This window comes from Hydra viridissima, unplaced genomic scaffold, assembly GCF_058129835.1.
Source record: "Hydra viridissima isolate aposymbiotic clone 2 unplaced genomic scaffold, HvirCarnegie_v1 scaffold_11, whole genome shotgun sequence".
Classification (NCBI taxonomy): domain Eukaryota; kingdom Metazoa; phylum Cnidaria; class Hydrozoa; order Anthoathecata; family Hydridae; genus Hydra; species Hydra viridissima.
In genome coordinates, this window is record NW_028324310.1 from 4,466,562 (window position 1) to 4,489,828 (window position 23,267).

General features: G+C 28.7%; 4 protein-coding genes and 1 pseudogene across 8 annotated transcripts; 3 read left to right on the top strand and 2 right to left on the bottom strand.

Moving 5' to 3' along the window:
* Window positions 1-2,733: 2,733 nt before the first annotated feature.
* Window positions 2,734-10,241, top strand: LOC145191220 (AMMECR1-like protein). 2 transcript variants are annotated; one of them, XM_090066132.1, is made up of 6 exons: window positions 2,744-3,150; window positions 3,254-3,356; window positions 6,586-6,696; window positions 8,218-8,332; window positions 8,649-8,739; window positions 9,460-10,241. In XM_090066132.1, exons 1-6 carry the CDS (start codon window positions 3,078-3,080, stop codon window positions 9,621-9,623), a joined length of 657 nt encoding a protein of 218 aa, XP_089922258.1. In that variant the 5' UTR covers window positions 2,744-3,077; the 3' UTR covers window positions 9,624-10,241. The 2 variants fall into 2 exon arrangements, with proteins under 2 accessions (XP_089922257.1, XP_089922258.1); XM_090066131.1 differs by lacking the exon at window positions 3,254-3,356 and having other exon boundaries at window positions 2,734-3,150.
* Window positions 10,242-10,646: 405 nt separating this feature from the next.
* On the top strand, window positions 10,647-12,237 carry LOC149881806 (uncharacterized). The gene has a single exon (XM_090065851.1). The coding sequence runs from the start codon at window positions 10,738-10,740 to the stop codon at window positions 12,235-12,237; it is 1,500 nt and encodes a 499-aa protein (XP_089921977.1). The 5' UTR covers window positions 10,647-10,737.
* A 374-nt stretch (window positions 12,238-12,611) lies between these two features.
* LOC149881807 (uncharacterized) lies at window positions 12,612-14,658 on the bottom strand. The gene is made up of 3 exons (XM_090066122.1): window positions 14,208-14,658; window positions 13,999-14,136; window positions 12,612-12,854 (listed from the first exon to the last, which is right to left on the bottom strand). The coding sequence occupies exons 1-3, from the start codon at window positions 14,307-14,309 to the stop codon at window positions 12,690-12,692; spliced, it is 405 nt and encodes a 134-aa protein (XP_089922248.1). The 5' UTR covers window positions 14,310-14,658; the 3' UTR covers window positions 12,612-12,689.
* LOC149881808 (uncharacterized) lies at window positions 14,413-15,711 on the bottom strand (annotated as a pseudogene). Its single transcript, XR_016444827.1, has one exon. The product of XR_016444827.1 is annotated as an uncharacterized LOC149881808 (transcript).
* Window positions 15,712-16,137: 426 nt separating this feature from the next.
* LOC145191221 (A-kinase anchor protein 14-like) lies at window positions 16,138-19,931 on the top strand. Of its 3 annotated transcripts, none has more exons than XM_090066143.1 (5): window positions 16,402-16,819; window positions 16,902-17,081; window positions 17,252-17,304; window positions 18,123-18,224; window positions 19,712-19,931. In XM_090066143.1, the coding sequence occupies exons 1-4, from the start codon at window positions 16,601-16,603 to the stop codon at window positions 18,205-18,207; spliced, it is 537 nt and encodes a 178-aa protein (XP_089922269.1). In that variant the 5' UTR covers window positions 16,402-16,600; the 3' UTR covers window positions 18,208-18,224; window positions 19,712-19,931. The 3 variants fall into 3 exon arrangements, with proteins under 3 accessions (XP_079924380.2, XP_089922269.1, XP_089922270.1); XM_090066144.1 differs by having other exon boundaries at window positions 19,733-19,931; XM_080068254.2 differs by lacking the exon at window positions 19,712-19,931 and having other exon boundaries at window positions 16,138-16,819.
* Window positions 19,932-23,267: the final 3,336 nt, after the last annotated feature.

Here is a 23,267-nt window from a genome sequence, read left to right on the forward strand (position 1 = left end):
CGAACGCTTGCCAAGCAGTTAAAGAGCTTCTCAAAGAAAATAATCCATGAAGTTTATGATGAAAACGGATTATTTTCGAGACTTTTACTTAGATAAAAGATTGTGGAGGAAGTGCTCTTGGGTATGCAAGACTACTTACATAATCGCCTATTTGAATTTAATGATATGAAACTTTAATGATACAAGCGTGAGCAAGGTAAACACCTTTAAGGCATTAAAGATAAAAGTTACCATACCTTTGTACTCAAACATGGCGGCCTATTGCTGCTAGACATTATAAGAGATATCCCAAATGCTGCACATCGAAGATTGCCAAAATGTTTTTAACCTTATTATAGATGAAGTGAAAAAGCGCATGATGTCATTGTGTTGAATAAGCACGCTAAAAAACTAATTGAATATGTTGATCTTGGCGATATGGAATTAAATTATGCAACATTACAAAAATCTGAAAACACTTCTATCCATGCACTGGTATTCATACGAAAAAGCTTAACTCGTTGGCATGGGAAATTTTACGACAACTACAGCTGTCAAATATATCCTTTTATGTGGAAGACAATTAACATTTGTAAATGTTATTGAAATCATAATTGTTAAATGTAACGTTGCATTTCCTATTAGTTAACTTTCTAGAATGGATTTTTTTTCAAAATTTATTTGGTGTAAAAAATTGACATGGCTATATGGTATTTTAACTCAGAACCACCACATTTAGCTACATGATTGCTTATGAAACTCAGGTTTGTTGAAGGTACTAAAGAAAAATTGGTCATGGAAAATTTTTTTTTTTAGGCAAACATATTAAGGAAATCAAGTAAATAGTTTCATACGTAATCTAGGCTATTTCTATCACTGAAGTTATGTTTAGGTGAAAAATTTACCCTGAACTTTAAAAACTACTCTATCAGCATTTAATCAGATTTTCTCACGAAAAGCATTATTGTTATGATGATTTGTCTCCTTTATGGAGCCAAACATTTAACCATACATTAGGTTTTAAAAAAATACCTCCATCCCCAGCAATCGTCACTAGGTTTTAGAGTCATACCTGGTTAAGTTGGTCCGGGCCTCAACGGGCTTACTAGCTACTGCCTTGATCACACGCGGTACACTACATAAGCTGGAATCTTTCTTGATAACGAGTTATATGAAATTATGCAGTTCTAACACAATTTTAAGAAGATGATAATTTTACATATTACAGTGAACTCAAGTTTGAATTAAGTTAAACATCAGCTTTTGGTTTCTCCGTTAATTACAAAAACAATTAACTAAAAATAGTGATGAAAAATAGCTTATATCATTCTATTTAAGCAAATCGAATTTAGTTTTATTTTACGTACTAAGTCTGCTTTATTTTGATTCAACCCCATCAAGTTGTGCTATTTAACTAAGTTGGTTTATTCTTCAAAAGTATCAAATTTATGTTTAAATGTAAATTTGTGTCATCAAAAACCTGCATATCGTGGTGTGACCAAACAAATTCATATGCTTTAAGAAAGTCCTAATTTAAGAAATGACAAATTTCGTATATATAAAATAAACATTTTAGGGAAAATAACTTAGCTATTTTAACTAGATATCTAGTTAGTTAAAATAACTAAACTTTTTTTCTCTAAATGTTTTTTCTCTTAAATTAGGACTTTCTTAAAGCATAGGACTTTGTTAGGTCACACCACGGTAATTAATGATGGAAAATGTAAGAAAGTCTCTACAGACTATTATCAAACGAAATAGCTTACATTCTTTCTCGTACCTTTCAAAACGAAGACCAAAAAGCTGTAATGTAACGAATTATGTAGTCATCAAAATGCGAGATGCAGATTTCTCAAAGTATACTTCACATTTTCTGAAAAGCTTTAGGAAACCCATTCCACACTTCGATTTGTAACAACGATGGAGGAACGCTTCAACGTTACCTTCCAATATAACTATCCGCAAAACAAAATCTTTTCGCATTAGATCCACAATTGAAAAAATATTAAATGATAAGAAACAATAATGTATCTATTAAAGATGAAAGTAGTACTTTAATTATTACAGTTTAAGAGACAAAAACGCTTAAATTTACACTTTCGAAAGCCATGAATTTATCTACAATACAGTTGCATGAGTAAAACATTACACAGCAATCTTTTTTAAGCAACTGTAAAATGGAAAAACAAAAAGTTTTTTTTATTTCAGTAAACTTAAAATAAAAACTCTAACACCTAAATTACACAAGATTGCACTTAAAACCTAATTTACACTATATTGCACATATTTACAGTTCGTATTTAATGTTGCTAATCTCATCAGAAGAAAAATTGTCCAAATACGGTTTGATCTGATGCATCAAACGCAATAAAACGTTTTTTAATTTCTAATAAGCATTTCCTTTTTTAAACATCGTTTGAAAAGCAGTGTATTTTTTTTAACCGTTTTTAACCGATGTTAATTACCTTTAGTGTCATTGGTCTAACCACACAATCATAAATTATTTTTTAAATTAGTTTCGCGGTTATAAGACTAAACAAAGTAAAATGTATGAAACATTAGTTTAAAAATAACTAATGTGTTAAAGTAAACGGTTGCACTTCTGTATTTATTTTGTTTGGTTTTATTACCCTTATTGCACGTCTTAAAAATTTTAAATAGTCTTTCCCTTTTAAACGGTCGAAAAAAAAAAGTTTTCCAAGGATGTCGGTCACGTCATCTTAGCCAGTTTATAAAAACAAATAACTTACAAATCGAACTATTAAAATTTTTTTATATTCGCTCTTGGCTGTGGTACTTTTAAAGGCGAGAGAAGAGATTGATTAATTCCTGGACCTCAGGTCTAGGAATTTAGTATTAACAATCAAAGTATAGCTTGATGAAGAGTTCTACTTTGATAGCTGCTAGCTGAAGTGATATGGTTGGAAAAAAACAGAGGGAAGAAAAAGTTCGAAATCAAAGTCAATTAAGCAATACTTCTACATTAAGAGGAAAGTACCAGTCAAATGGTTGGGCTCAAGAAAATGAAAGCCCATACACTCTAAATGGAATTCAGTTGACATTGATTGTGTCTAAAGACATGGTTTACTATTGTTTCGATGTTTTACTTAGTCATTTACAAAGGACTGAGTTGCCAAAATCAAAGTCTCCTAAATTTACAAATGATGCATAGTAAGATTATATGAATTTTGGTCACTAAACTAGTATTCTATTATTTCAAATACAAAATTATTATTTGTAATTTATTAGTACTAACCATATCATTTAAATTTAGCACAGTATTTGGTTTATGCTGAATTCTTGTTCTGCCATCAGATCCTGAATAACAAAACGATACTCATCAGTAAAAATAAAAGTTTCCTAGAACAACCGTTTTAGTTGAGTTTTTAAAAAATCTGTTTGTTTTTTTTATTTACTTTGCTGACAAATGGTTTTTTTTTCTATCAAATTAGTCTGTGTAGCTAACTCTACTTAAAACTTTTCTTTTGATACAATTACTGATCAGGTTCAGCAGTAATGTCTCTAGTAATTATAGCAAAATCTAACATTGATTTTTATATTTTTCTACTGGACTTTGCTTTATGGACTATTGAGCATTATTTTCTCATTAATGTTTTTTGGATACCCACTTTCCTGCTTTGTTGCAATTTTTGAATTTTTTATACTGTCGCCAACTTATACTTTTTAAAAATTTCATTAAAAGATTTACCTTCATCTTGATTATAAAAGTAATAAAGCAACAGTTTTATATATTCAAAGAGTTTTTCAAATATATTACACAATTAACGGTATAAGCATTGAATATGTGTATACTTTTGCCTTAAAAGTGGATCCATTAGAATACTGTTAATTGCTCTGTGTGTGTGTGTGTGTGTGTGTGTGTGTGTATTGGTAATACAAATTTATTTACTTGTATTACAAAATTATCAAAGTACATTGTTGTAAAAATAAATAATTCAGTTAAATCAGAAAACTTGCTATATGAAATTAGCTCTGCTATATGTATATTTTTGCTCACCAGGGTGTGGGTATTTAAATGGTGCAAGGGAAAAATCAGTAATTTTTTTTAATGTTTTTAGTTACAGCAAAATTTCTACTATTTAATAAGCATGTTGCTGCATCATTACAAATGTAAATTATTTTTTAAAAGTTTATGTAAAACCTAAATTTATGCATATATAAATAGATATCAGATGGGGGTAAACTAAAGGTAAACTGTCTAGATCTTTCAAGCTGTAAAAATGTCTAAATCTATAAGCTGTAATAGAGTGCTGCTCATAACTACTTACTTTGCAGCTAATCAAAATCTTTTTACAGAGAAGTAACCACTTTTAAATTTGTTAGAATAGTGGAAAAATGTAAATATCTTGATTTACAGAAAATCCAAGATAAAAAATTGTTCAAAAGAAAAAGAGAAAATGTTACAAAAAATCCCCTTCCCCTCTTCCCCTCCCCCCCCCCTTCCCCTCCCCCCCCCCTTCCCCTCCCCCCCAAAAAAAAATCAAAAGAGGGAGATATGAATATTTATAATCATATATGGTTGGTTTTCCTTTTTTTGCAATATAAATGTTTTCAAATAATGACAATGAAAGATTGTGAGTTTTTACTGGCACAGAATACAAAGTAATGTTCAACAAGACAGTTTTCTTGCTTCAATGTTTGAGGTCTTTAGTAGAAAATGAAGATGTTAACAGGCAGAGGAAAAATAATTGACCACTTGTTCTTTTATTGCATCAATGTGGCAATAGATAAGAGTTTTGTTAGGATTCCAGTTTGTATAAATCCTGTTTTATCAATCTTTGGTATTGGAAAAGCTGGATAAGAAAGAATAAGAGGGTCTTTTGCTAAGGCTAGTGAGTACATGAAAATATTTACAAGTTAATTCTTTTAATAAATTTTTACACAATTGATACACCAATTCACAAATGTATTTTATCCAATTTTCTCTCTTAAAAATAACAAAACAAGTGATTTTGTGTGTGAGGCAATATAATCAATATTAGACTAATATTGATCATATTGCTTGAACAGTTATGTTTTACTAGTTTCTCTATGACCCTGCAAGGAAAACATACACCGATGCTTGACTTTTTAGAAAAATTTGTGAAAATTTTGTTATCTATTATATTAAATCATAGAGGATTGTAAGTTTTTTATGATTTGCAAGATACTCTGAGCAAGATACTCAGAGACTTTATCTGTCAGAGGAATGGAATTTACCAATTATATATATGTACACAAGAAGCACTTCCCAGAACATAAAGGTTGTCATGAAATTTACAGGTACTCTAATGATGATTAGTTAAGAATAATATTTGATTTATATATTTACAAATATACATATATTTTTAATCTTATTTGTGAGTTATTATAATCTCTGATTTTAAGATAGATACATTAAGACATGGAAACTTGTTTTTTTTTTCTTTTTGTTTTCAGGAAAACATCTATAGAAAAATTTACCATCAGCTTTGGTTATTTTTGTAAGGATATATGCTCAAAATAATACAAGCTCACCTTTATACTTGAAAACAAAGATATTTTTGCAATTCAGTTCATCAAGAATCTGCAAGAAATAGAGCTTTACTTTGACAAAGCAGAGGTGTTTTATATCAGAAAGGCAGTGGCATGATGTAATGTCTTTGTCAAAACTAGCAATGCAGCTCTTGCATTTGACTTTGTATATGTGTACATATAATACTCACTCTCTATCTGTACATATAGTATATATAATTATGCTGACTTTTAAGTTTTCAATCCTTTTTGGTTTGCTTTACAAAGGCCAATTGGGCAAAAAGAATTAATAACAGAATTGTAAGAGCAGATGTGAAGTTTAAATTAGATTAACAGATAATTGAAAAAAAAAAAGAAATTTATTTTGAATATAGTATGATAATTTACAAAGCAAAATATTTAAAAAAATTTTTTTAGACACCATAAGTAATGTGCTTTTTTCTTTCTCTAGCTGCCGTATGTTATGTTTTTATCTGGTAGCAGAGGGCGAGGGGGTTGGCATGGAGTGGCAGAATAAAAGATTAACAAAATGTTTTGAATAATAAGTAAACATTTTAAAACAAAATGTTACAGGAAAAAAAAAACACTGGGGGCATGAGATCTTGATCTTTAACATTTATAGTTCTGGGTAAAAAGTTTGGAAATTCAACTCTACAACTATATTTTTTGAAGTCATTGTAAACAACATGTTATTTTGATGGTTAAATTGAAATTTATATTTACAAAGGGAAGACTGGTGATATCACAAAAGAACACCAATTTCATGCATTTTACCTTTAACCAGACTTTTATTGTTCTTACATTCTAAGTAATAGGCCTTACTTATTATACTCAAAAATTATGAAATAAGATATAACTTATATAAGTCTTCAAACTTGTTTTTTTTAATTTTATTTTCTCAAAATGTAAAAACTGTGCAACTTCTTGCACCTTTTACATATATGTAAATATATATACATATATATATATATATATATATATATATATATATATATATATATATATATATATATATATATATATATATATATATATATATATATATATATATATATATACATACATGTACAAATAACAAACACATTATTTTAGTCCTTTATTTGTAACTTGGAAGGCAGGAAGTGATAAGAGACTAAGAGGTTGTATTGGTACCTTTTCGGCTCTAAAGTTACATGATGGATTAAAGGAATATAGTTTATCAAGGTTGGTATTTACTACATTTATACAGTGCATGACAAATGTTTTTGAAAAAAAAAAGACAATAATAAAAACAGTTAGAAAATGAGTTTTATTTTTATAAATCTTACTTTAATTTGCTTTCAAGCTTGTTAAATTTGTTATTTGATATTTAGCACATTATTTAATACTTATCTCTCGTATTGAAAAAAAATAAGATAAAATAAAAAATGTAATTTTAAAGGAATGCTTTCAATAAGGCCAGCTAGTTTGTTTTTTTCAAACAAACCAGCTGTCTTTATTGAAAGTGTTTTGAAAATCTTTTCTCAACTACTGGGGTTCCTTTCTTTGAAAACTCTATCCAATATGAAACAACTACTCTAAATGGGGTCCAAGTTAGGCAATTGGCTCAGTCATTCACATTTTGGTATTAATACATTTTATATCTAAGTTTTGTTAATAATCTTGCCATTTATATTCAGGGTCTTTGTTAAAACAACTGATTTCCACCAGGAAAAAAAGATTAATTACTTTGTTGTAGCTGGTTAACTGAAATGGAACAATACTTATATTTGTTAATTAATCATTCAACTAATACAAAATTTCCAGTCTATAAAGTAGCAAAGCACCCCAGACCATGGCTTTTTTATTGGAGTTGTACTTTTTAAATGGTATTTTTCACCCAGAAGAAAATCTTCTCAGATTCTTCAAGTGTAGAATAATGTTTAAAAAAGATAAGTATTAAATAAGTTATTTAACAAGCTCAAAGTACAGTTAAAGCTTCATATATATATATATATATATATATATATATATATATATATATATATATATATATATATATATATATATATATATATATATATATATAAATATAAATATATATATATATATATATATATATATATATATATATATATATATATATATATATATATAGATAGATAGATAGATAGATAGATAGATAGATAGATAGATAGATAGATAGATAGATAGATAGATAGATATACATATATATATAGATATACATATATATATAGATATACATATATATGCATACATATATACATACATACATACATACATACATACATACATACATACATACATACATACATACATACATACATACATACATACATACATACATACATACATACATACAGCATGCACTCTAAAAATCTGCTCTAACTTTAGTGTTCCTTTTTGAATTTTTTTCTATACAGAAAATTAATGAATGAGTCCAGGCTATGAAAAGACACATTTTCTTCTGAATTTAGTAAGGCTGATATTTAAGTAGCTCATGAGTTAATCATTTTATACATACATAAAGCACTAGTCATTTATTAAATGTTTCATATCAATGATGACTTAAGATGGCTGTTCTTTAACATTGTATGACCAGTATTTATGTTAAAGTGGTAATCAGTATGTATGTAAATTAAATGCACAAAATTTAAAGTAATAGAAGAATAATGTTTTCTTTTTTGTTTGGTGTTTTTCATACAATATGTGATTGTGTTGCAAATTTTAAAATGGAATTTTTAGTGCTTTAAGAGATAGCAGATTTTCCCCTGTTTCCTTGGAAGAAGTCCCTAATCTTCATTGCAGTGTATCATTGTTAACTAATTTTGAAGCAAACAAGAATTATTTAGATTGGGAGGTATAGTTTTAATGTTTTATATTTTTAATGTTTTATATCTTAGGTTGTATAATTAACTTAAAAAAAGTTAACTAAAAAAAAATGTAACTAAAAACTGTAACTAAAAACTGTAACTACATACATAAAAGTAAAAAAACCTTATTTTTTTTAGTTTTTCATATTTTCATTTTCATTTTTGCTTTATAAGGGTTTTTTTGCTGAGAATTCAGAAAAGAGTTAAAACTTACTCAAAAAAAAAACAACAACATAAAAACAATTAACAAACAAATTGATCATATAAATATCCTAGAAACGTAATTTCCAGTCTGCATTTTAGGTTGGAATACATGGTATTCGTATTGAATTTTTAAATGAACGAGGAAGAAAGTTGAGTGCAACATACTTGCCAGAAGTTGCGCATGAGCAAAGTAAATTATTTTGAATTGTTAACTCTTTATCTTTATGATTTTACTTTTTGATTTTAAAACATTGAGGAGAATTGCTTGAAAAAATAATAATAATAATAATAATAATAATAATAATAATAATAATAATAATAATAATAATAATAATAATAATAATAATAATAATAATAATAATAATAATAATAATAATAATAATAATAATAATAATAATAATAATGATAATGATAATGATAATAATAATAATAATAATAATAATAATAATAATAATAATAATAATAATAATAATAATAATAATAATAATAATAATAATAATAATAATAATAATAATAGTTATACATATATATACATATATATATATATATATATATATATATATATATATATATATATATATATATATATATATATATATATATATATATATATGAATATTAGTTCGCCTCTTTAATGGGCCTTTTCATTTATTTGATACTCGATTACTTTATATATTCAAGTAATACTTTGATTATTTCAGAAATTTTTATTTTCCTTTTAAAAGCTTTTTTTTGAGAAAGTAATTTTATTTTTAGTTGCAATATTAATATTTATATTTCTAATATTTATATTTGTTTATATTTGCAATACTAATGTTTGTATTTGCAATATTGATTTTTACATTTGCAATATTAGTATCATAATTGCAATTTTTACATTTATATTTACAAAGTTAATTTTATATTTTAGATTGGAATCAAGTTCAAGCAATCGACTCATTGATGAGGAAAGCAGGTTACTGGAATACGATTACAGATGAACTCCGTAGTTCCATTAAACTCACTCGCTATCGAAGTGAGAAAATTTTAGTAAGTTATGACGAGTATACTCAAGCGCAGAAAGCATCAAACTGAAGGACATTCCTTTGAGTTGATAATTTTTTTTTTTTATTGCTTATGAGTTTTTTATTTTTTGTTGCGCCTGAGAAATGAGATTGTTAATAGACAAAAAAATGACGCTATGACTTAATAAGTCGGTATTTAGATAGATTACAACCTAGGATTTATAATAGGTAGATAGAATTGGAAACTTTCGAAAAAATGTTTGATTAAAAATCTAGTATTATTTTCATATTTAGGGAGATCTTGTAGGCCTTTTATATGAGTACACTATATTTTCCATGAGTTTGTTTACTTTGATATTTCTTTATCTCCTTACATAGTCGCAATGTATTTTTAAAGAAATATTCGCTTTAATTTTGAGTGATTCGTCTTCGTCTACACAAAGTTTTTTGAACTGAGCTTAATTTTCATGTTTTATTTTATGTCACTTGTGGCTTGTTTTTTTTTTTTTTTAATTCTTTACCGTTAATGTTTCTGACAGCCAAAATTTTCTTACATTTAAATTGTTTCTCGTTTGCTATGGATCTATACTTTAATAAATTTAAACCGTATTTCGTGGATTTATTTACAAGAATTTCTGTTTTACTAATGTAGTTTATGAATACAAAAATTGGTTCATGGGGAAAATAATCTCTTTTTTCTCGATCCCCCATTTTAGAACTTTTTCGACAAAAAAGTAAATATGTTTTTATTAGCATTTAAATATCAAAGATAAGAATTTTTAAAAATAGATTTATAAACAGCAGCTATTACAGGTTTGAAGCAAAACACGCGGTCGATAAAACACCGTCATTCACGCTCGTATGCCTGCCGGATTGTAGCAATATTCAAATTGAAAAATATATGCAATATTTTCTAAATATATATTCAATCTTTTTCAAATATATATTCAATCTTTTTCAAAAATGTTCAATCTTTTTCAAATAAATATTCAATCTTTTTCAAATATATTCAATCTTTTTCAAATATATTCAATCTTTTTCAAATATATTCAATCTTTTTCAAATATATTCAATCTTTTTCAAATATATTCAATATTCCTGGGATAAAGCAATTTACGCGCGTAAATAGAAGGATAATAACTACAATTAATGGCAAACAAAAAAATTAAACACAAACAAAAACAATGGCGACCGAAATCATTGAAAAAGACATGGGTGCAGATCTATATAAAAATTTAATATTTTTTCTAGATGAAGTTGAATCTTTTATTGGAAAAACCACTTGTGGTGATTATTTGCCGTTATTATTACAGCATATTGATTTAATCGATCAACTTATTCCAGTATTGAACAGTTTTAATGAAGAGTTTATTGGTGATTTAAACAACAAAGAAAGAATAGAAAGTATATTATATATATTTTTGGAGATTCGGAAAATGCTTTCCCTTTATTATCATGAAAAATCTTCAAAATACTGCAGTATCAATATTAATGTGTTATATAGTAAAACCCCTGGAAGGCCAAAGTACGAAATTCCAAAAAATGTTCTAAAAGAATTTAAGTGTTTGGGTTTTTCTTGGAATGTTGCATCGAAGGTTTTAGGTGTTTCACGTTGGACAGTTCATCGCAGAGTAAATGAACTTAATTTAAACAAAACAGGTCGTTTTAGCAACATCAATGACCACGAAATAGACAGAATTATAGCTGAATACATATCTCGTCACGGTGTAGCAACAGGGGAACCATTATTATCTGGTTATTTTAGATCAAAAGGTTACCATATACAAAGAAGAAGAATCCGCTCTAGTTTAAACAGAGTGGATCATAGGAATACTGCATTGCGATGGGGAGCATTGGTTAGAAGGCGATCTTATTATGTACCATGGCCAAATTCTTTATGGCATATAGATGGACATCACTCTCTAATTCGTTGGAAATTCGTAATACATGGGTGCATTGATGGTAAATCAAGGAAAGTAATGTTTTTGGAAGCCAATACAAATAATTTAGCAGAAACGGTGTTAAATCTTTTTTTAAATGCGACAAGCGAGTTTTCAACGCCTTCAAGAATAAGAGTAGACTTTGGGGTAGAAAATGTTCTTATATGTGATGAAATGATTGCAAGAAGAGGTCATGGCAGAGGGAGTTTTTTAGCTGGATCTTCCACAAGAAATCAAAGAATAGAGAGGTTATGGAGAGATGTGTTTCGATGCGTCGTGTTACCTTTTTATTACACTTTTTATGCTATGGAACAGAGCGGCATTTTAGATATTGAAAATCCAATTCACATGTTCACACTGCATATAGTTTATTTAGAAAGAATAAATCTTTCCTTGAAAGAGTTTAAACTTATGTACAACGACCATCGTTTATCTACAGAAGAAAATTGGACTCCCAATCAAATATGGACTATGGGAATGATAAATATTGACAATCCTATGTCAAGAGATGAAACTGAAAATGATATAAATGATTTTAATATCTATGGAGTAGATGTTGACGGCCCTTTATCTCACGATTTAAACAATGTTGTTGTTAACTCAGTTAGTATTCCGAATAGAATTGATATTGAAGCATTCGTCAGAAATTCAATAGATATGTCTAAAGAATCCACTGAAATGGCAATCGACATTTACATAGAAGCCTTTGCACTTGTGGTGGAAAAATTTGAATCTTATTTATAATTTCAGATGAATTTAACTTCTTGTTCTATTTTATTTTGTATTAGCTGCTTGTTTATGTGTAAAGAATAGTTTCTACTGAATAGAATCCTTTGTATCTATACTCTCGAGTCCAGAATACAAGTGGGGTGGGAATAAACGGCACAGTGGAAATGGGGGGGGGGGGGGGTTGTTTATTAAGGACTCGAGAGTGCTATATTTTTTTACTTCCATGTAATTCGTTTTGAGCCTATATTCAAATCAAGCAATATATTCATTTGCTACTAAATGGAAATTATCCATAATAGGGTTACTTTTTAAATTTTTGCATTCGTTCTAGACGGTCTCTTAATATTTTTAGAGGGTAAACCAGAGACTTGGAAAAAAAAAGATTAGCGTTTCTCTCAAATATTATATATTACTTGGTAAGACTTCATATATGAACATGTAAAAATATCATCAAACATATTGCAAAATCATATTGTTCCAAAAAAGTTATTAGTAAATGCCATGTCATAAACATCAAAAAGGTCGTTATTAGCTGGAAGCTTGCATAACAGCGAGCCACGCGGCAAAACTAAACAATTAGAGCAAGTATGTGCAGTTGGTATATACATATATGCTTCATGTGTCTTCTGATCCTATAAATGAACAAAAATAAAAATATTATTATAACTTGCAACACTTAAGAATGTCTAGTTTTATTATTTTTATTTAAAAAAACAATTTTTTATGAAAATAACCTTCAAATATTTTTTGAAAAATTACATCATAAATCCAAGCATGGAGTTTTTTTACACACATTTTTGCATATTTATTAAAAAAATTTCAAGATCTTGCAAATTATTCTTGTTTATGTTTTTAGCTTATTATAGAAATCACACTAATTAAAGTAAACTGGGGTGGTTTTGTCCCACTTTGCACCTAAATTATCCTAGGTACAATAGCTGGTGGCCAATTAAAAATTGGTCACATTTGGTCTACAATTAAATTGGATACAATTAAAAAAAAGCTCACTGTACCTATGGCCAATTTTTTTCAAACCCCTCTATATGGCGGAACTTTTTTATTTAAGTCAATATACTTATATCAATAGAAAGTAATTGGTATATACATTTGATCATATCAGTTTTACAATTTTTAGACAAGTGCAGAGCATTAAACTTTGACGTTGAAAATACGTGGCCCTCGGTACACGAACTTCCCCTACACTTTAAAAATTCCAGGGCTTTTCCAGGATTTTTGAGAAAAAAAAAGAAAAATCCCAGGACTTTCTAGGATACTAGTCCCGGACATTGCAGGACTGTGGGAACACTGTTATGGTAGAGAATATAAACATTTTAAAACAAAATATATATTGTGAAACAAAGTCATGCAGAAACATGCAGGGCCAAAGTTGCCCTTTTTTATGTTTTTTAATTTTGCAAGTTTTGTATTATGAAGAAATCTAAAAACCATAAACTATGAAGAACCATCCAAACCACTTCATAGTGACACTTAAAAACCATTATAGAAAAGTTAAAGCAACATTTTTACAATTAAATGCCCTACCTGATGTTAACATGAATCAGGTTGTACTAGATTACATATTACCAGTAGCTGGATAACATGACTTGACAGACTATAAAAATAATATTTTAATAATATACATCTTTCAAATTATAATTTAGTTTCCGATAACAAACTAAATTTGAATGAAATAAATTATTCCGATATTTATTTTGAGTATGAGCAAAATCTTTCAGTTAAATACTACTATTTTATTAAATATAATAGATCTTTTACTTTTTCATCAGCTTCAATAGTAGGAATAAATTCAACAGACGGTTGCAATGCAAACCCAAGTAGAGGCTCTTCTGAAGCTCCAGTGACGAAAGAAAGAATATTTGCCAATGAAACACACTCTCTTCTACCACTGGCAACCTAAATAATATATTATATGTAACATCTAAAACATCACAGTGATCACTGTTTTACATTTAAAAAAAACTTACCTCTCTGACATATTTCACAAACATAGAATAAATCTCTTTTTCTTTAACTAAAGCTGTCGACCCTTCTGATGAAAATTTTGGCTTCAATAATTTTAAAAGCATTTTTGCTGTGAATTGTACTTTTGAAGGTCTTAATAATTCAAGTAATTGTGGAAACTCTTTGAAAAACCTTATCAAATTAAACTTGTTTAAACCTTTTTGTATATTAGATATACAAATATCTGCTGTATTTTTCGGTGATCTTAATAATGATGCTGTCTGGTAAATATGTTGGTAGCTGCCCTCCTTGAAAGAGTGCAATACCAATTAACAAACCTACAAAGTAATATTCCTCAGCAAAGAGTTCTCTCAAACCACTATCAAATAATCTCTCTTTAATCATTCTATTGCATTCTCGTATCCACTCTCTCCTTGGACCACCATAATCCTTAGCTAGTTCTCCCATAAAAGTCAACTTCAAATGTAATTAAAAAATTTTCAACGGATTCTAATTCAGCAAATGTTGACATTAAAATATTTTGTCGATCGATACAAATAAAGTTTGTCTCCGAATCTTTATCCGTGTTTTCATCAATGTTTTCTATATCTTGAACTCTGCCCTTGATCATTGTTTTTTGAAGAAACCTTAAAATTTCTATTGGATCCTGAAGATTATTTTCTTTAATTTCCTTAATTTTTTGGTTTTCAAAATCAATTTCAATATATATATTTTTATCAACTGAACCTTTTGCTACAAATGAAGCTGATGTAAGTTCTTTTATTTCCTGTATATCAACTTCATTAACATCTTCTTGATCTGTTAGTTGTGAACTTTTTGATACAAATGAAGCTGATGGAATTTCAATAACTTCCGTTGGAATGATCATTTGATGATCATTGCATTGTTCTTTTAGCTGTAAATATAAAAGCCCTTGTCCAGCTAGTTTTTTTACAACATCATATGAGTAATCAATATTTGAGCATTTATTTAATTTTGATATTTTTTTTCGTGATACTTTAACAAAATCGAATTCATCTGAACCCAGCAAAGGAAATTTTTCATGCAACGACTCCTTTATTTTCTCTCTTATTATTTGTTCACTATCGAATTCATTGATAATCAAAATTCCATTTGCAATTACAGAATCCCATTTTAGGAATTGTTCTTCATCATTTTCTGTAGATGAAATTAGTGCAAATTCTAATGTTTTTGTCATTTTCTTTGATTTATTTTGATTGCCTATGTGGTTGCCTATATTGCTACTGTATGGTGCTGACGACCTTAATCTATCGTTTCTATTAAGGCGCCTAAAAATACCCGATGAACCACTTTCATTGAGCATTCCTCTAGCTCTTTGTAATGTGGAGGTTATTGTGAGTTCCGATTGTGGCCTGCTGATATTTGTGCTTTGATTTGTGCGAAGAAGAATAGAAGCTTCCTCTAACAAAGATGCAACTTTGCTATAACTATCCATATCGGTATAACTGCTTTTTATAACTACACGCTTTTTCTAATAATATTATTAAAGTATTTTTAAATGTTGACAATGTTTTGTTCAACCAAAAGCCGATTGGCCGCGTTCTCCCCAGGAATATTGAATATATTTGAAAAAGATTGAATATATTTGAAAAAGATTGAATATATTTGAAAAAGATTGAATATATTTGAAAAAGATTGAATATATTTGAAAAAGATTGAATATATATTTGAAAAAGATTGAACATATTTGAAAAAGATTGAATATATATTTGAAAAAGATTGAACATATTTGAAAAAGATTGAATATATATTTGAAAAAGATTGAATATATTTGAAAAAGATTGAATATATATTTAGAAAATCTTGCATATATTTTTCAATTTGAATATTGCTACAATCCGGCAGGCATACGCTCGTTTTTGTTTTTTTAAATTCCTTCAATCTTACGGTTCGGTAATTTATTTGTCTCTTAGAACATCTCTCCCTTTCGTTTAAAAAGAAAAAAAAAATTATAAATTTTGAATTATTTAAAAATAAACGCTCTTTGTTTTCGTTTTAAAATAAATTAAGTTAATTTTGGTGTTTGAAAAAATTATAGACATTTTAAAAGAAATTTTGAAGAAACATTATAAGAGAAATTTCGTAAAAGAAAAAGTGTTTTTGTTGTTTCTCATTGCACCAAAACATTTTGCCAAATAATTTTAATGCAATTGAAAAAATCAAATAAATTTGTCTAGATGCAATTGATTTTAAAAGCATCAAGTAGCACTAAGTTGCTGTATCGTACACTCAATTTTTGTGAAGTATAGTTTTAGGTTTAAGCTACCATTTTTATTTCTGTGTTGTTATGGAGGCAGTCAATAAAAAGCCCAATCGACCAAGTGTGAAAATGTAAACAAAACAAAAAACCCTTATTTTTAAAACTTAAATTGGCATGGATCATGAAAAAGAGGAAGCATACACCAAAGAAGCAAATTTGTTAATTGACAGTTTAATAAAAAATTCTTTTAAACAATACGTTGGTATTCAAGACATCAGGGACGTTTCAATTAATGATGTATCTTGTACCATTAATAACGCAAAAGCCAACTGGATGACAATTGACGAATTTTCAATAGACAATGGAAAAACGAAGATAGAAGAATTTATTTCGGTTTGTAAGCTAATTAAACTTATTGATGCGCAAAATGTATCATTGTATTAATTATTATATACATTAAGACTGTTTTTTTCAGACTTGGGGAATATCTTGCAATTTTCTATATTGTGTAGAATTTGTGTCAGAAGATGCAAAGATTTATAGTAAAAGGTTTAGGTACAAGGTCCAGTGGAGTATACCAACTCGAAGGAAACCAATTGCTCGTGCAACTGCATCAGTATATTTTATAATTGAAGTTAGTACAGTAAAACCTAAGGTTTGTATTGACTATATAGATATCTTATCAAATAATTGCTGGTATTTGATAGTTAAAAGCTACTACTAGAGTGATCAAAGTATTACAAGTTGAAAAATGATTTTTCCAATATATTTTTCCAATTTCCAAAGTATTTTTCCAATGCAAATAGTATAAGTTTTAATATTTAGAATTTTCCAGTAAATGTCTACTTTGTATTTGAAACAAGCAGTGTAGTTAATAGGTAAATTTATTTTTGCCTTTTTCATAAATCATTATTATTTTTCTTGCCTATTTATTTTATTTTTATAATGCAAATATTGATAATAGGTTATTAGACTGTAAAGAGTAGATAAATGCCATTAAAAACTTATAACATATACATGAAACACAGGTTTGAAAGTAAACTGAAATTGCTCGCTGTGTTTTGTTTGCCTGTATGAAGTATGCTAAAAGGAACTTTTTATCTGTAAATTATTGACACAATTTCATATATGTAATATGTTTTGAAAGGATTTGTATACAATACTTATCTTTACTGTTAAAAGTTAAAACATTCCTTAAGATAAACAGCATCTACTAAAGTTGTTTTTGTTTACTGATTGGCTTACTGATTTAGAGTGTATAATATTTTTAAATGAATTTATGAAATATAATAATGTCAATAATAATTAAGGTTTTATAAACTCAATTTAACTATAACTTTCTGTAAAAGCTAGATTTATTGTGAAATAAAAATGTTTCTCCTTTTGGGGTTTAACATGTGTTTCCTATTCAAGAGGCCATTAAAAAAGTTTTCTAGAATTTTTTCCAGTTTCATTTTTTTAATGACAATATCACTTGATAATCTCAATTTAGAAGTTAATCAGTTATTTACAAGTAGTTTTTGATGAAAAAGAAGTACACAAATTGTTTTGCTATGCTTATTTAATAAAAGACTTTTTTCATTTTTTTTTATTTCGATAACTTCTTCATAGGAAAATAAATATTAAGAAGATCCTCCCTAGAGATATGGATTAGTTTTTATCAGTGGTAATTTTATTTATTTTTATTTTGTTTTAGACCTGGAGATCCTATACTTTATGAAAAATGGCTAAAAGACATCATTGAATCAAAAACTTTACTCTGGGATACAATAAAGTTTTAGATGTGATATCAGTAAATGTATGTGTCTGTATAAATAGGGTGTGCCAGAAAAAGTGGTACAATTTTTTTTTTTGAAACTACAACACTTACAAAAAAGTGAATAACAGTAAGAAGCATAATTGTGAGTACTGAGTAATATACAAATAATTACAGTATCCAGAATGTTCAAGTGAAAAATTGTTCAAAATACCCTCCTTGCTGCTCGATGCATTTTTGCAGTCTTGCACGTCATTGATCAATTCCTTTTGCAGTAGTATCTTGTCTCACACGATCCCAACAATATAAAATTTATTCACACAAGTGAGCTTCGTACCTTATTTCCACTCCCTTATACACTTTCTCCTGTAGTATTTTCCAAATCAAATAGTCTATTGGGTTAAGGTCAGGCAAGTTTAAGGGCCATTCATCTGGTGAAATAAGAGAAGGAACTTTACTCCTTAAAAACGTTATCATGCTTCTTGCATGATGTGATGGAGCAGAATCTTTTTGAAAAGTGTAGCGGTGATTACCAAAAATTTGCTCGCAGTCAGGCAGTAAACATTGCTGAAGAATAATATTTTGGTAATATTGAGCATCAATTTTGGTGCCTGGTTCATTGAAATTATTTAATCCTTTATGGTGTTTAGTGACACCAAGACTGGCCATAACACTTTTTGAGAAATGACTCCGTGCATTGCAAAGATTTTCACTAGGCACATCAAATTTTTTGTCTACTTCAAAATACACTCTGTTATTTTGAGTATTTTTTGCAGTTTCCACAGTGAAAATCTTTTCATCTGTAAAGAAAATGTTCTGAACTTGATGAATAGGAAATCTATCTTTATAGTAATTCAAAGGTTTAACAATTCTACGAACAGATGAATGTGATATTCCAGTTATTATCCTTGGCGATAAATGTTTCCTAGGTGAACCAACAGGACTAGCTATCAAATGGCTCACATTGCCTCTGTTTTCTGGTGTATTAACACTACCAATACCAATTCGTCTATCTGCAACACCTGTTTGTCGAATACGTTGTAATACACGATTTACTGGTTGAATACTCCAATTTTTATTTGCAAAGAATTTACAAATGCGAATTACACCTCAATGTTTTTCATGATAAATAGCATAAATTGCAACCAAATCTTGTTTGCTTATTTGCATGTTATTCTAAAATGCAATAAAACATTCAAATATAATATTAATCTTAAATACAATACCATTATTACCATAGCATGAACACCTATATGATGCAACACAGTGTGTAACACTAATATCTAGCAAAAAAGAACAAAAAACAACATTTCTAACATTTTTGGAATTTAAAAAAACTTCTAAAAATACTGTACCACTTTTTCTTGCACACCCTGTATATTTGCAAAGACCTTAAAAGTTATTGAAAATGGATTAAAATTTCAAATCAAAAATTAGTTTGAAACTTTTTTTTTTTCACTCTTTTTCTTTCTATTATTTAATTTTTTTTTTTATAACTTAATAATATTTTACTGCTGATCTTATTGTAGAAAGAGTAACGTCTTACTTAGAAAGAAAACTTTGGAATCCAGGATGTCTTTTTCAGAAAGACAAGCTTCTTTTTCAGAAAGGGAATTCTGGGTATCTAGTGATTCATTCATCATTTAAATACTTCAGATTTTGAGCTAAACTTTTGTTACTATTTTTCGAGTTAATTTTGAATAAAATTGATCAAAGAATAGATATCTTGGATTGAAAATCCAATAGAAACCTTTTTAGTCTTTACTTTGTACTTGCTATTTTTATTAATAATTTTGTTGTCAGAGACACAGGGGTGGGAATAGAAAGAGAGAGGGATGTCAAAAAACTGTTCAAAAAGTTTTTTTTCATGGTCAAAAAAATTTACTTACCCTAATAACTTATTTTTATATACCAATCAAAATCTATTAGACAGAGAAATCTTGGACCCAACAGACTACAAATGCTTTTCAACTAGTGTCAGGGATCTTATATAAACCACTGAATATAACTTAGCCAAAAAAATATTTTCTGTCTTAAAACATTTTAAAAGATTTGGGTAAAATTACCATAGTCTACAAGAAAGGATAAGGCTGGCTACTCTGGTTATCGTCAGATTTCTAATCTTAGCAAAAGTCTTAGTTATGGAAATAATTTATACGAAAAGACCAAGTTTTTGACATCGTAGACATAACAGTCTTCTATATATGTTTAACTAATTGTCCTGTCAAAAAGAGTGAGATGGGGACGGTAAACGCGGTCCCCTTTGTTTTCATAGAGTTGTCTAAGTCTCTGATAATCTGTAGAAAATATCTCAGGCTATAAAAGTTAATACAAAATTTCCTAATCCAGCTCCATCAGCTTCTGTTGGATTTTTTTCGTCGCTGTGGTGTTTGACTAAAAGAACCTTCCTTCATTTTGGTAGCTCTGAGCGAGATTTTAGCTGAGATTCAGGGAGGCATTGAAGCTGAGCACAATAAATCTCAGCAGTAAGTATGCCAGATTTGGAGTTGTTTATCACCTCATGGTAAACCACTTTAAATCTGTCACACTAAATATATAAAAGAAATTTGCGTGGATGAGGGTCAGGTTTGGGCTCCTCCTGTAAAAAATTTTTTTTGACAACTCTTTGCCATTTTTAGTACGACTACTTACATCCATTCTGAGGATCGTCCTTCATGAGTTCAAGATGTCCGAAACTTTCTTCAAAACATTTCCGTATAATTCTTAGGGAAGCAGAACAGAACGGTACAATTGTATCATCATGAAACCCGGTACACTTGTATCATTGTGAAAACTCTTGATAAAAGTAAACTCACATTATGCACTTATTAAGCATGTCAGCGGTTGTTAATCTACGGATTCTATTCGTCATCTTGCACCGCAGAACCCTGGAATCAACTACTGACACTACCAAAATATTGAATCTACTTTACTCCCAGAGCAATATACAGTAGATCATTTACAAGAACGGCATGAGACTGTGTCATTTGATCCCCCTGAAGATCGACTTCCTACGTCCAATGAAATAGAAAACGATATTGTACTTAGACGATCAATTCGAAAGCGCATTTCTCCTAATCGGTCGGACCTTTAAACAATTGACTGAACTACTTGAAATTTAAAAGATTTCAGGGTGATTGCGATGATGTTGAATTGTCATTAATATTTCTTCTTATTGTTAAGTAAATAAAAAGTCAAAATACTTAAAAAGTACTGTCCTGTTTCGTTATCTACGGTTAAAACTTTAATGAATTAAAGCTCTCTGATAACATTCTTGCTATGTCGTCTTTTGAAAATTGATGGATCTTTCTTTGAACCGTCCTCAATTGTTCTAGCAAAAAGCTCTGGTCCAATTATTTGTTTTCGTTTTCAGTGGACAATTCAAGTCAATATAATTGACCAATGGTGGTGTATGTATACAAATACACCACCATTAGTGGTATCGGAAACATATCCACGTTTTAACAGTGCTTCTTTAATCTCGGGCATAAGATGGCACTGTAATCATCCAGGACATAGATGGCATATTTCTTAAGAGGGAAATTTTAAATCTGTTAAGTTATTTATTGCGCGTAACATCTTCTCTAAATACCAGGTGGATGAAGTTCGGCACGTTCACACATATAGGCTAAAACTAAAGTTATTCAAAATATTGTCTTTCAGTATCAAGTGGTAATAAGTTGTGGACAACATACTCAAGCATTTTACTTAAAATTTTAACATAACTACTCTAAAACTTTTAATTTTTCATTAATTTTTTTCAGAATATCGCTCTTTTAAAGAATTAGAATCAATTTTTGTATAGCTTTTTGAGCTTATTATGGATGGTGGTGATGATAAATGTATTGGTTAACACAAAATGCTCTTTTCTTTCCAATAGTTATCTTACCTTATAAAATATAGCCTTTTTTTTGACTGCAGAGCAGTTAAGAGAGCAATTGAATCAAATGTAACCAGATCACAAAATTAAATTTAGATAAAGTCTGGTTTATAAGTTTATTTATACTTTTGTTTAAGCCTTAAAAATAAAGACACAACAAGAAATTTATTGTTGTTATGTGCGTTACTAGGGTAAACCGTGAATATTATGATTTAAAAAAAAGAAATTTCTCCACTTATTTAATATTTTTGATAAAATCTTAACGATCAACGATTAACGATTGTGTTTTATATAAATTAAAGTAAAAATCGAGTTTTTATTAATACTTCGGTGTCCTTGCTCCTTAACAGAAAATATTCTTGAGTATGCAACAATGCTGTTAACCCACATATTTTTAAAAAATGATTTTAGCACGTATTTTGTTGGATAAACTACCATTTTACATTTAGGAAAAATATTTTGAAATTACACTCCCTTCTAAGGCATAAAATATTAAACCCACATTTGGTGTTCATCTGTTACAACATCTGTTCGAAACATCTGCTGCGTTTAATTTCCTCTTTTTGCTTTCTTTTGTGGAAAAACGTCAGAAGCTTATGTAATATAAAATAGGTTTTTATCAGGTCACTATTCTATGTTGAATACTTTAGTTAAAACCTTTTTTAATAGAAGGGTTACTTAAGAACTTGTTCCCATTACTTTTGAAAACTCGTTCCCATTACTTTTGAAAGGCTTTGCATTCGTTAATCACAAAATGATTTGTGGAGTTTTTAGATATCATTTTGCTAAAAATGATATCTAGAAACTTGATTGGTTTGGTTGATTGTTGATTATCGCAGTGTCCTTGTTGTTTAGGTATTCTCGGACAACGTTTTCGATATTAGGTTTTAGGTTGTCATTCAAGATTTTCATAATTTGAAGCTTAGTGTCCTTCCGCTAACTGCTTTACAGACTCACGCCTACTCCGTCCCAGAAAACCCTGTGGAACGTTGTCCCAGAGTTTCCTCTCCTTCAGGAAATAAACGAAGACTTTCTTCTTTCGGGTTAGTATTCCTCATGACCTTTTCAAGGATGGTGAGGCCCATGTTGATCGGGTTTACTTCTCCGTCAGGTAAATATTTTCATGTTTTGGTGCCTGGCGTTGGTCGTCGCTTCTCCAAGGCTCTAACAACAAGCTTAAGACAATCTTTGATATATATTTGAGC